Genomic DNA, 13843 nt, shown 5'->3' on the forward strand with positions numbered 1-13843 from the left:
TCCCTCTCGCTCTCTCTCCTTTTGTCCATATGGAGAGATGAGAAGAAAGTAGTGTTGAAGAAATCCAGTATATTGTGAATTTACCTTTAAAGATTTTCTCCTGCAGAATTTTTAAAGGAAATTGTTTCACATAACTTGATTGTGGGATCCCCCGGAATGAAGGGAAAACCCAGCTTTGTTACATCATTTTTTATAACAATAAAAATAAGCCTATTAATTACTAAGGCAAACAGAAGTCAATCAAATGATAGCACTTTAGCTAATTATTCTTAAAATAACAACATAGAAATGGAGTCTAAACAAGATACATGTCTTGTATCGTAGCAGTTAGTGTCAGAAGGCCATCCTTATCCTTACTGAGATCACATTAAATATTATGTCTCAACTATTTAATATTAAAATGCTCTATTCTACAGCATCATAGATTTTATAACTGAAGTCTTCATAAATCAGCAGTGCACATATTTTCTTAGGTGAGCTCAGTCAGATATTTGTATTATTAGAGCTTTTAAATGTAATGCTTCATAATCCCAGTATTAACTATAATTAAATATTTTAATGAAAAATATTTTTATATTTACCGCACACAAATGAGTTTTTTTGTGTAAGTTGACACGAGTACATCCAAACTACTCCGGTCTTTTTGTCTACCATAAAATGTTGGTTCTCTCATAACACCGGTTTATACCTAGACTACAGTAGAGGCTATTTCACAAAGCATTGGCAGTCGTCCACCTCAGGCCACAGTCACACATGCTGGACATACACAGGGCTGCAGAGGCAGACACACTCAGGTTGTGATCTGGAGCCAGGGGCCGTCTGGAGGGGGGCTCAGGGACACAGCCAGTTATGGCATTGGGAGGAGGTGAGGTCTGCCGGAGGGGGGAGGGGAGGGGCGGATGGGACAGGGAGGTGGGGTGGAGCCGAGAAGCTTCCTGGAAGAGCTGGCACTTGAGATGATGTTAAAGGGCAAACGGGAGCTAGGAGGAGAAAGGGAGGAGGAAGTTCCTGACACATGAAGCAACGTCATAGCATCTTCTGAAAACCGTAGTAACGCCATTTGAAATGAAGACCGGGGAAGCCTGGGAGAAGCATACTCTCCCTCTGTCTGCTCCCCTTCTCCCAGAGTACTTTAATAATAATGTTAACGAGAACTCCATTATTTCCGATATGCCATTTTCCAGGGTCGCTAATCTCTGCTCTTTGTGAGGACAGTGTGAGTCAGCCTTACTAAGCTCTAAAGCCTCAGTGGTCAAGGTCATGTGACACGAAGAAAAATTATCCTGAGATGCATAAAAATATAGACACATAGTATGTTCAGTGTAATCTTAGAGTTTTGTGTTTTTGTTTTTTTTTTTTTTTTTTTTTTTCAACTTTTTTTTAATTTATTTTTGGGACAGAGAGAGACAGAGCATGAACGGGGGAGGGGCAGAGAGAGAGGGAGACACAGAATCGGAAACAGGCTCCAGGCTCCGAGCCATCAGCCCAGAGCCTGACGCGGGGCTCGAACTCTCGAACTCACGGACCGCGAGATCGTGACCTGGCTGAAGTCGGACGCTTAACCGACTGCGCCACCCAGGCGCCCCTAGAGTTTTGTGTTTTGTTCCATGTTCATGTGATTATTACGGCAGCCGTAAGATAGAGATATTGGATGAGATATGTGTTCTGTTAAAGTTACTTGAAAGTACTATCCTAATCCAGGTTGGCCATTTACTGTTCACGTAAATCAAACAGATACTGTGTCTCTGCCCTACCTATTACAATGATGTTTTAGGGGAAATCATGAAGAAAAACAAGAGTAGACCAGTATAAATGGAACTTAAAATTGTAAATCTGTGAAGGTGATTTTGCAAATGTATTTAAGATTGCACGTTTTCGTGTCTGTTTTAGGAAACAAGGTCCTTGATTGCCAGAAATTCTGCCTTTGAAATTACCTTCCATTTTCTCAGGTTCTATCTTACCTTGCTGCCGCTATCCTTGATCATGTCATGCCTGTGCCGTGGGGACAAGAGGTCCTCAGCTAATATCATGTACTTTTAATTACATGGTAGAATTCACCGTAAGGAAGACTGATCATGAACACTGCCGGAAGTGGGTTCCCAGCGTGGTGGTTAGTGATAGGATGCCTCCTTAAGTGGGCTTTCTCTGAACGGGTATCTGGTGCCACGGCCCTAGGACCTCCTCAGCCTGGCTTGGCTTTGGGAAACCACTTCCACTGTCAATACTGATACTCAATAAGAAGCTGTAGGGACAAAGGTCACAAAGAGGTGACAATTTGTTTTCTCTCGTTCTCTCGGTCTGTGTGTCTAGGTGTAGATGGGAAAGGGAGAGAATGAGGCACCCTTCTTGGTTGACTTCTTGCCTTTTGTATGTTTGTATCCCGTTCGTCCATGTGTTCATAGTCCAGTGTGTAACATGACCATGTGCCTGGCTTCTTCCAGGGTAAGAAAAAGAAGAGGAAGAGAGAGAAACTCCAGGAGTCGACATCAGGTAGGCACCATGTGACTTTCTAGTCAATTCTCTGCTTCTGACAAATACCTTTGAAAGTAGTCGGCATCTTCGACACACTGCTTTTGTTCTGCAACTGTAACCTCTGATGTTTTAAACTCTGCTTTCCTTCCTGAAATGCTTTAAAGATGTTTAAAAGACCTTTCTTTTCAATGTGAGTGCGTGAAGGTACGTCTACACATTCCTTCCCCAAACGCTGTCACCTGGAATCCTGTTGGTGTTTTGTCTTGTTTTGGCTTTTATTGTCTGTACCCTCCGTAGCACTTCTGCTGTGTTTCCATTTGCACAACTCCTTGCAATAACAGTTTTTTATCCTGATTTTATAATATGCTACCTTTTCTGTGGTTTGGGTTTTCTGAAAGTAGAAAACATGATGACAGCAGGGTTTATCTTTCCCGGACATTCATTCAAGGCATCAGTGAGTGAGGTCCTATTTATTTCCCCTTTTTTCTTTCATTAAAAGTAAGGCCACTACTTGTACTGCACAAATGAAAATGGCTGGTATAAGAACCATAGAAAGTAAAGCAAACGAGCCCACCTGATGTTGTAGCTACTACGTATTTGGAATGTACAAAAACCTCTTCAGTAAAAATTTGTTAAAGACACAATTTTCTGCAGGTACAGGTCCCAGAATGACAGCTGCCTACATCTGAAACATGGTAAGAACGACTCTCTGGTCCTACTGCTGACGTTAGTTATAAACAGAGGCACTTGCTTGTGAATCTCCTTGCTCATACTGATGCATTCAACTCTGCTCCTTTAAAGAGGAAACCCCACCAAAATCAAATTAGCGCTTAAAAAAATCTGATGGTTTTTATACCGGCTATGTTTTTGCAATATGGTATGCATTTCTCTCTTTTTTTCTTCCCCTTCTGCCCCTCTAATCTTTCTTCCCCTTCCCCTAACTCTTCACCATTCCGCACTGACCACCAGTGGCAAATCTGCCTGCTCTAAGAAACAAACCACAGAACCAGCAAGCAAAACGCCCTCTTACTCTGAAAAGCCCTGGGTGGCACCTGAGGCACCCAGACCTGTTCTGGCACAGGACCTGGAAGGTTTTGCTCCGTAGAGACTTCTCAGTTGAGATGATATACAGATACTTAAAAGTAATATATCTGTTTTTAGTGAGAAGGAGGGACTTTATGTATTTCTTTTTTTCCCTGTTATTTAAAAATCTGGGTGGGGACTTGATTAACTCTATTCTGCTATCAGGCTCTTTTCTCTGTTGGTAACCATTGCTAGATCCTGGTCAAGTATTTATAGGTAATGTTTAGTTGTCGATTTGTTTTTGTTTTTGTCTTTTTATTGTAGTGACCATACTTTTGATCGATTGAGCCACCAGCCCTTGTGGGAACCTGGCTTTGTAAACTGACCTTAAAATTTAGCTGACCTTTGAATTCATAGCCCATTGACCTCTTTCCCAGTGACAGCTCTTCCCAGAGGAGCTACGTGTGATTCTGCTCCCTCTCCAGCAGCCCACACCCAGGTCCTACAGATATTTTTGGCCTGTGTTGAATCTTCCCTCTTAACTCATCATGGCTGCAGTCCTTGCTGAGGTTCTCAAGCCTGCCGTCTGGATTATTAGAATAGCCTTTGCAGAAATCTTCCCACCTCCAGGCTTCTTTTCTGCCAGTTGATCTTCCGTGTTGCTCCCGGGGGGTTTTTGCCAAAACACGAATTGATTGTGTCACTTCCCAACTTAAAAAATGGTCTGTGCTTTTTGTTTGACAAAGTGCAAACCACTCAGCGTGGATCTATTTACTCTGCCCCGTCCTGGGTTTTCCCTTCGGTCCCTCTTGCTCATCTGCAACCTAGCCCTTATGAGTCCTGTGCTCAGTTCAAACGAGATTATTAGCAGTTCCCCACATACACTGCGGGCACTGCACATGCTGTCCCTGTGCTTGGAAAGCCTGTTTTCCCCTGCCACGCAAGGGATACATGTGCAGTGTTTCTCACGAGAGAGCGTTAGCATGCAGAGATTTGGTTCTTGGCTAGAACCAGATGACCCCCTCCTTCATCTTGTAGAACTTAGCTTTGGTGCTGAAATTTCAGTGGACTTTTCCAAAGAAAGTTATAGACATTTTGATGCCAAATAGAAATTTTCAGTCAGCTGTTTGCCGGGGCAATCTACTTCAGCTTTTCAGTCTTTCTTTTCAACTGTACAACGGGAGTAGCACCTAGGGCCTGTGGTTGTTTATCATATATGCCTTCCTTCTTCCCTCTACCCCTCACTGAGACCTACCTCAGTTGCCCTCTCCTCTGTGAAACTTTCATGATCTTTTTTCAGATTCCCCAGGTTCTTCCAATGCCATCATTATAGTTTAATGATATCAAAATGCTTCTAAATACTGAGTGGCAGCCTTTTCCCTGATTGAAAAGAGGATCTGCCCTTCATATAGATGACCAACCAAGGGACCCAAAAACCAGTATCACAGACGATGTCCATGTTTACTTCCACTTAATGGCTGTTCATGGAGGAACCTCTTCTGAGCTGGCCTCCCGGCTTGGTCATTAAGAGCACAGAGAGGACAGTCACAGGCCCTGTGTCGTAGTAAAGGTATTCTGGTTGCAAGCACATACACATGCTTTTGTACTTTATTTTTGCATTCTTTTTTTTTTCTTTTTAGAGAACGTTGTCCTTTTAATCACTAACCCTTAGGGTATGGACAGCAGCCTTTCTATGCTCTGCTTCTAAATGGAAAAACCCTCACAAGTGCAGTGTGCTGAGGACTGACATTCATTGATTCACTCCATCTTCTGTTTGCACCAAAATCTTTAATGCCATTTCTGTTAAAAATCATGCAAAAAATATGCTTCTGTACTTCATAGTTTGGTTTTGTGTCCTTAATGATTAACATGGTATATAGTATTTTAGACTAGATTAGGTGGAGTATATTTGAGTCCTACAATTTATCTCACACATCCTTTTTTAATGCCATAGCTATCATTGTGCTTTCCGGTCACTTCCGTATTTTTTCTAAAAGTTAAAGTGTCCTTTCTACTCTAGCCCAGAAAAAAAAAAGCAAAGTGCCCCCTACCCCTTCCACCCCCTCCCCAACCCCACTTCTCAGCAGCTGCTGCAGTTGGTGGTTTCCTTCACTTAATCAGAGTCCGCAGTGTTTCTCTTGTTGCTGGGCCAGTCCCACAGCCTTTGAAGTCACTGTCCTCCACACTGTCCTCCTTCTGAAGGCAGCACTGGCAGTCATTTGATAAGAATTGTAGAGCAGAGAGGAGCTCTGATTTGCATTCATAAAGATTTCAGGAAATCAGGAATGGTAGTATCCGTGCTGTCCACTCTTCCCCTTTGTTTTGGGAATTCAGAAACTCCTGTAAGGGTAGTAGTTGACTTGTTTAGTCAACGTTGAGCACTTACTGAGCCCCTAACTAATGCCAGATAGTGCCCTGTGACCTGAAAGTAGTGTTGAGTGAGGCAGAGAAAGTCCCTGCTTTTGTAGTGCTCACATTGCTGAGGGTGGTTATTAAAAAGTAAACAGAAAAATAGGAGTGCAGTAATAAAAATAAAACTGGGACTGACTTGGGCGGGGTTCTGCTTTGGGTGTGATGCTCACGAAGGCCCTTCTGAGAAAGTGATACCGATAACGACCTGCTATCCTTGAAAACCAGAGCAGTGGCTGAGAAACGACCCGGGGAACTGAGCATTGTGCTGTGGAAAGCACTTAGACTGAGAACGAGGCCACCCAGGCTCTGAGAGAAGCCCCTTCCTGAACTGTGTGGCCTGGGGCAGGTCCTTTAAAGCCAGTAGACCTCCGGTTCCCCACTCCAGTGAAAGTGCTGGGTCCTTAGGCCTCTGAGACACCCTGTGTCCGTGGCCCTACTTCCTGGTCTGCTTTGCTCTTCTGTGGTCTGCACTGCCTCCCAGTGTTGCTGAAGAGACTCTAGTCTCCTTTATGTTTACAGGTTTGTAGTCCCCGTTCTGGGAGTGGTTCCACAGAACTTACTAAAGCACCTGTACGGTCTTGAAAATGACATGTAGACAGCGTGGCTATTTTTCAGTTCCTGTGTAGGTCATCTCCAGCCTCCCCTTCTCCACCCAGCGTGACCGCCTCTGGTTAGGGAATCTGGTTCTCCACTGGTGTGAGCCCCTTGTTGGCCAGACTGCATCCACACTAGTGCTGGCTTCACCTTAGAAACAAGCCAGTGACAGATAAACTGTTTGATTAGAGCTGATCCTGCCAACGACGGGGCGTGAAATCTCGGGCAACTGGTTTCGGTTTGGAGGGAAGTTGCTGAGTATTAACTAAATCCCTCCTGATCTCCTCTCCAGTGAGGTGGAGCTAATGGAACCCAGCACCCAGGAGGGGAAGATATCGTGACTCCAATGTGAAGATGTATTTTGAGAGGGTTTATTTCTCTTAGGTACACAGTGGAACTTAACCCTCTCTTGGCCTCCTAAAAGAAAAGTCCTGTTAAATTAGATCTTTGAGCTCAGATGACCATGCATGGAGCACAAAGGCGAGAGAACTCTCTTGCCTCTGAACTAGCATAGGACAACGAACTGTAGGGAAAATATCCCCACTTAATAAGGAAAATCTTTCCTCAGGGAACAAAAAAGCCCTCTGAAAATTTGTATTTCTGCTCCTTGAAAGATAGACGTTTCATTTACTGCTTTCATGTTTTTGGTGCGAAATACCATTGCAGCTGTCTCCTGCAGCCCAACATAACTGGCCTTTTAACAGTTCCCCATATACCAGTTGTGTCCCCATCTTCCCGTGTGTTTCCACTTGCACGCTTTATACACGTATTCACTCTGGTGAAATCAGTTGAAACGAATGAACATTGACTGGTCTCAACACTTTGCAGTGACTTTTAGGATAATTAGAAACGGGCTGCACGAAAGACTTTCTTTCAGGGTAGAGGTGATTCCCAAGCTGTGTGGTCTTCCAAAAAAGCCAAATTCATCCTGAGCTTTTAGGATGAACTTGTCACTTGTAGGAATGCTGGAAGTCCAGGGCCTCGGGGAATGAGCCTGCACACGTTCTGCTGTGTCCAGCTCTAGGCCACTGTTGTAAATGCCAGTCATTTCTTCATTCGTTCTGCAAACACCCAGCGAGGACCACTGCAAGTCAGAAACGGCACTAAGCAGTGGGGCACTTGCCAAATGGACTCTGTCCCCTCCTGGAGGGGCTTTTAGTTTCAGAAGATAAAGACATAAAAATAGATAGGAATTATAAAGTAATACATTCTGTGCTATGAAGGAGATGGATACATTATGTTAAAATAAGAACAAGAAGTATCTACATCGGAGTGAGATCAAGGAAGCCTTTCGGAGTAAGTAACCCTTGAGCTGTGTAGCCATGAGGGGAACTGATAGAACAGTGATCAAGTTTCTGGGAATTTCCAGTGTTTGGGTCCAAGTTTATTTGGAATATGTAACATCTCGAGAGTTTGTCAGAAGTCAGAGATTGTCATCAAATACTGAACTTTCCTTCCTTCCTTAATCAAGATTCATGGGAGTTACAGAAGAATTAAAATTTTTGAAAAGCTGGAGAGAATTATCACTCCAAGTTTACTAATGTAAAAACATACCTTTACAAATTGGCTTATTAATATTTACTTTAACAAATGAAAAAATCCCATTATCTTAAAATTACATAGATTGAAAAGATTTTTATGATATCTCAACATACTCCTTTTGACTATATAACATCAAAGAGCTAGTTTAAAAGAACAAACTATCTTTAAAACAACACCTTTTTAAACACAGAGAGATACACACATATACCCACATACAGACATACTCACAAAAACTTAAGGTTTTGGATATTGGTGTAATCTCTACCTTGTATACTTGCTAACCTGAGATTAAAATGTGTTTTTTACTTGAGGCTTTGTTTCCCTGGGGCCAAGAGGTGTGTGGGAGAGGTAATTTCTAGTACAGTATAGAATGCAGTAGTTAATTGCACAGTGTTTAGCTTTACATCTCTAGCTTTCCATTTGAGGGTGATGCTCGGGAGCCTGATGGGCTGTTTATTAACTAAGGGCTGGGCGCCCGGGGCCCTGGTGCTCACGCAGCCTCCTGACAGCGCTGCAGCATGGGGCTGGAAACACTTCCGGGACCGGCCGTGGGACTGAGGGTCTTTGCGAAGCCGTGCCCTCTTGGAGTCAGGGAGCCATCTGTGCCCAGGGGTCTCACGGACAACGGTGTTTTGTACAGGCTTTGATGCCCACCCTGCGAGCTTGCCACTGGTGCCTCATCTTCGCTCTGAGTTCTGTGCCTTGAGAGCAGATGGAGTCATTAGGTATCAGCAAGCCTCTGGCTCTTTGCTTCCAGTTGACATGGCCAGTTAGAAAGCAAAACCAAGCTCTTACAAAATAATAAAGTCAGAAACAAAAACCTTCAGGCTTGTTCAGAGTCTCCAAGTAAAAATTAACGTTTTGAAAATGGGAAAGAGGAAAAAATAACATCCTGCTTTCCACTCTTCATCTTTTTGTCCCACGCTTAGACACTATGGTCAAATACTTTGAAGTGTCACTCAACAAGCAGGAGATGTGTGAGGGTTCGGGGCTCTTGGGAAGGGAGCCTGAAGCCTGGCGGCAGGTGGCTGTCCGATCAGGGAGACTGGCCCCCCATCGCGGGACACGGCATGGGGGCAGGGCCTGTCCGTGCAGCCTGCAGCGGGCACCCTGCTAGCGCTCCCAAAGCACCCCTGCTGCAGCCCTTTGACCGGGCGCCTGGGCAGCTAGGTTGGTTGAGTGTCTGACTCTTGACTTCATCTCAGGTCATGATCTCACAGTTCATGGGATCGAGCCCTATGTCGGGCTCTGTGCTGACAGTGCAAAGCCTGCTTGAGATTCCCTCTTTCTCTCTCTACCCCTCTCCTGCTTGTATGCATGTGCTCATGTTCTCTCTCTCATAATCAATAAACAAAAAATTAAAAAAATAAATTAAAAAAAAAAAGAGGAAGCCTCGCCTAGTGGGGGACTTCCTGCCTGACATTTTGCCAGGCAGCCGCTGGTGTGGCATTGGTCTTGTCTGGGTCAGCAGGTTGCTTTCCTAGGAAATGGAGATTTTGATGGCCCGGAGACACTCCCACATGGCACCTTCCCTAGACATGTTCCTGTCTGAGGCGGTGGCCTACTCGTGTCTTCCTTCCTCTTATGTTTGTCCTCAAATTCCTGCTGAACTTGTCACAGATTAGTAGAAACCTGTAAAGAATTCACAAGGCAATGACACTTAACTATAATGTCTCTTAGTAAGAACATTCAGTAAGGAAAATCCAGACGTCTGGCTGGAAGGGCAGGCGTGGTCACATTGTCCTGGAGAGAGAGATGGCTGCATAATGACACTGTGTGGCTACACTAAATGCTGTGCGGAGTGCAGGTTTTCAAATTCTGACCATTCTTCAGGATGCTGTATGCTGACTCATAGCACGGGGGCCTTTGATGGCAAGAAGAGACAGCCCATGTTGGCATAAGGAGAACGGGGAAGTCCATTTGAAGGATGCAGTGGCATCTTGTGGAAGCCAAAGACAACAGTGCAAATGACCCAGAGAGAGGACTGGAAGATGGCCTTTTCCTGCTCTTACATGTGCCCCTGAAAACTGCTCTCTTCTCCCTTCTGTAGATCGACTTTCTCAGTTCTTTGATCATATATCCAGAGCTCCCGAGCTGACACGTTGTGACAGTGTCAGTCTCCCAAAGACATGAGGATTCAAATTCCAGAGAAGGGACTCCAGTCAGCCCAGCATGGGTCAGACTCCTGCCTCGGTCCACAATCCGCTGTGGCCAGAGGGAACGGTCACACCGTACAAAATCGCCATCGGGCACACTGCTCTCACTGTGGGGGGTGTTGGAGTTTGGGATAATCAAGAAGGGGGGCTAGGCAGCAACCCAGCGGGTGTCCGTTGCAGCTCACCAGTGAGCCGGTGACTGGGATCTGTTAGATCAGCAGCCGTGCTTTAGTGAAGATGTGGGGAGACACTCATCCCCCATCCCCGTGGTGAAGGTTTTTAAAATCTCTCCTGTGCTACAGTGTCAATTCTTTGTACCTCTTCAGTGGTCAGGAGAGCCAGAATGTGTTTCAGTTGCCTTGGGAAACTGAGACAGAGAAGTGGACCCTTGGCCAGCAAAGTTGCTCATAATAGGAGAGGGAGAGGCTCATTTAAACCCTCTTGGGACATGTAATATTTAGTATTGTTCATGAAAGAGCATGAAATTAAGATCACTGCACTTAAGAATAGTTTATAGAATAAGAAAATTATTTTGGACAAATTTGGTTTAAGAAGAATGGTTTTCTCACTGAGCCATCTGGAACTATTGAGGAAATGAGCCCTTCTGGATAATGGTTTCCCAGAGAACTGTAGGTTTCCCTCTTTAAGTATCAGAACATGTAATTTAACTCTTGAGTGCCGCTCAACTCTTTCTCCTTCAAATTAAATATTTCTTAGTACCTCATGCTGTTGTTCTACGGTGCATATAGTATATGGTAACAAGGACTCGGTGCTGTTTGCCACAATGCTAACTGACCGCAGATAATGTGGGATTTTAAGAGAAATCTACTCCTTTATCATTTTTGTACCTTCCCTTTCTGAGACGCTGCCCTCCTCTCAAGTAACACGTTCTTCCGATCTGTTGTGTGTGTTCGGGAACCAGAAAAAGAAGTATATCTGAATAATTTAGAAGTTAAAAGTAAACGGGCTCTGCGTTGCTGTGCACGGGGTGGTCTTGGAAGGAAGGGGGCGGCTTCTGCGCATGAATTCCTCGATGGCACTGTGATAGCTTGAGGCTCTTTTACTTCCTTTTCCCCAGCTGCGTTCTTTAGACCTGAGGCTGCCGGCTGGCTAACCGGGCTCCCGCTGAGTGAGGGGAGCCTGCCTAAAACCGTCCGTGAGCCTCGGCAAAGTCACTGTGTCTTTCTGGCAGAATGAGAGGACAGTGAGGGCATCTCAGTGGGACAGTAGTGCTCATCTTCTTGCTTACATTTGAATTCATATCTAACCTGAAATTGTCTAAAATTTTAGGTACGTTCTTTGAGAATATCACAGCAGATCTCTCTGGCTGCCCTTTTGTGATGACTTTTCTCAATTATCATTGTGTGTCTGGAGATACTGTGTTCCATAAGAGATATTTTATGTTTCATAAGAGAGGTTTTGCAGAATTCTCTACTGGTCTGTACTTTCCACCAGAAGCTCTGTAAATGGTACGAATTCTGCTCACTCCCCCAAGTATGCTGAGGCTGGAGTAACAGAAATGGAACAGACGTTTCTGGTCCACATATTGTGTCCTGGGTGCTCTGCTAGACGTCTCTGCTTAGATTACCCCATGCCAGTCTTGAGATAGTCCTGGACAGGGATGAGGAAACACCAGTGACTTGTCCAGGGTCACGTGACTGGGGTGCAGCAGGGTCGGGTTCGAACGTGGATCTGTCTTTAACTCCCAGTCTCCACCCACTGCAGTAATAACCCTTATCGTGTCTTCCAATGCCAGGCACTCGCCAAGCTCACCACACATTGTCTCCTTTTATCCCCTCAACCCACTTTATGAAGCGTGGGGACTTACTGTTTCCATTTTACAGATGAGGAAACCAGGGTTTGGTATGTTCGGGTAATTCGCCCAAGATAACCCTGGTAGAGTGATGGACCCAGTCCAGGACTATGCTTGGAGCTCTGCTGTGAACCCCACAGTGCACTGTCGCCTCCCTGTGCAGCAAGCATATGCTTAGACATACACACACACACACACACACACACACACACGTGTTTAACAGTGGAAATTCTTGGTTTGAAAAGAAAGTACGCACTGATCCTGTTGCCTCATTTTTAGGAGGTGAAGTTGGCATCTTTGGTATGGGAGAACTTCTAGAGAAATGTGAATTGGATAAAGAATTTGGAGATGGGAGGTTGAGGTGGATCTACATAGTTCTGTCTTCCTGAAGTACTTCGTCTTATAGAGCTAAAATGATGTTTTGAGGCTCTCTTATTCCAACAGTTCTTCGAGAATATTTCTGTGTTGTTTCCAGAAGTAGCAAGGATCTAGCGAATAAGACCTGCACAGGGAGGCCCAGCCTCCCGTTGTGATGTATGTGCTCACAGAGGAGACACAAGGGGCCCATCGGGAAGGGAAACCGACAGCTGCAGATAGAAACCAGAAGTTTCCCTAGAGCAGTTTGTTAAATAGTTACACGCCTGCCTCAGAATCATCTCAACGTTGCCCAAGTCCGCTTTCACTGATAATTCACTTTGAATAACCACAGGGGAGGAAACCGCATGGATTCAGTAACCCTGCCTCGGAATGTATAGCCTGGATCCAAGCACAGGGCCAGAGACCCGTCACCGCACTGACCCCCTTCCTCCAGGCTCTGGGCACCTCCTTGCTTCAGAGCTTGTGGCTGGCAGACTGACCGGTCTCGAACTCAGGGACTAAGGACACATCTAGCTGCAGAAAGACGACCCAGTGGCAGCCTCCCTAACCACACACTGTCATTTCTCCTCTTTCTCAAATACTGGGTGATGTTCGCTTACAAGGGGCTGGAGCTGGCTTCTGTAGGTTACACTTGCAATCTTTGAGGAGATTTAAACTTCACAGTTAACTTCTTATGCCTCTTGTTCTCAACATCCTGCTTTCTCACAGAGCATAATATCCTGGGGTGGGCGGTAGTCTAGATGCAGCCCACCTCCACAGTGCTATTGACGGGCAGATGGATGATTGGAAGGTAGGAGAAGAAAATGAACGACAGTTTAGCCCCAAGATACAGTAGAGAGCACATCGGTTTAGGGCTCAACAGTGAGTCCTGCCACCTGTAGTTTGGGTGACCTTAGGTTGTTTAACCTCACACCACCCCCAATTTCTGTAGACGGGCAGAATTCCGGGGCGGGGGGGATGGTGGCTGTTGTGATCATGTGACGCTGAGCGTGTGTCCCGTGCCTGGCATATCCGTGCTCAGCAGACCGTGTTTTTCTTGCTTCTCCCTCACCAACTCCTTGCAGACAAGGCCACCTCAGAGTCACAAAGTCATGAGGCTGTGACCCACAGGCCCCCAGAGGCATGGGTACTCTCTAGGGGTCGTGATGCACCAGTCATGTAATGACCGTGGGCCTCAGTGTGCTCTGAAATAACAAGGCCCGACTAGCTCTGTCCTGCTTGCTTCCTGCTCTAGAAGTCATTGCCTCTAGATCTCACACCCTGAAATAACAGCACTCTGTCACAGTTTGCCCCACGGCCAGCCAGCCGGGCTAGGCAGTTGGCATCAGGTGTGTGGGGTGCTGCTCTGGGGGCACTTTTTGCAATTAAACTCTGCCTCTGTTTACCTTTTGCAAAACTTATCTCTGATATTCTCTCAAATCTTGTGTAATGACTGAAAACATTTTAAAGGCCC

General features: G+C 45.3%; 1 protein-coding gene across 9 annotated transcripts in view; it reads left to right on the forward strand.

Annotated features, from left to right (window-relative positions):
* Nucleotides 1-13843, forward strand: part of LEF1 (lymphoid enhancer binding factor 1) — a 126731-nt gene that overhangs the window by 104105 nt on the left and 8783 nt on the right. For 5 of the 9 annotated variants that reach the window (XR_006201785.1, XM_042935730.1, XM_042935727.1 and 2 more), the window contains 2 exons: nucleotides 2442-2490; nucleotides 3127-3167. Coding sequence is in view for 8 of the 9 variants with exons in the window: in XM_042935730.1 (XP_042791664.1) it covers nucleotides 2442-2490; nucleotides 3127-3161 (84 nt within the window). In the remaining variant the exon portion in view is untranslated. Of the gene's footprint in view, nucleotides 1-2441; nucleotides 2491-3126; nucleotides 3168-6885; nucleotides 8048-13843 lie in introns of those variants that run through there. The other 4 variants (XM_042935729.1, XM_042935725.1, XM_042935731.1 and 1 more) reach the window with 2 other exon arrangements.

Source organism: Panthera leo, chromosome B1, assembly GCF_018350215.1.
Source record: "Panthera leo isolate Ple1 chromosome B1, P.leo_Ple1_pat1.1, whole genome shotgun sequence".
Taxonomy (NCBI): Eukaryota; Metazoa; Chordata; class Mammalia; order Carnivora; family Felidae; genus Panthera; species Panthera leo.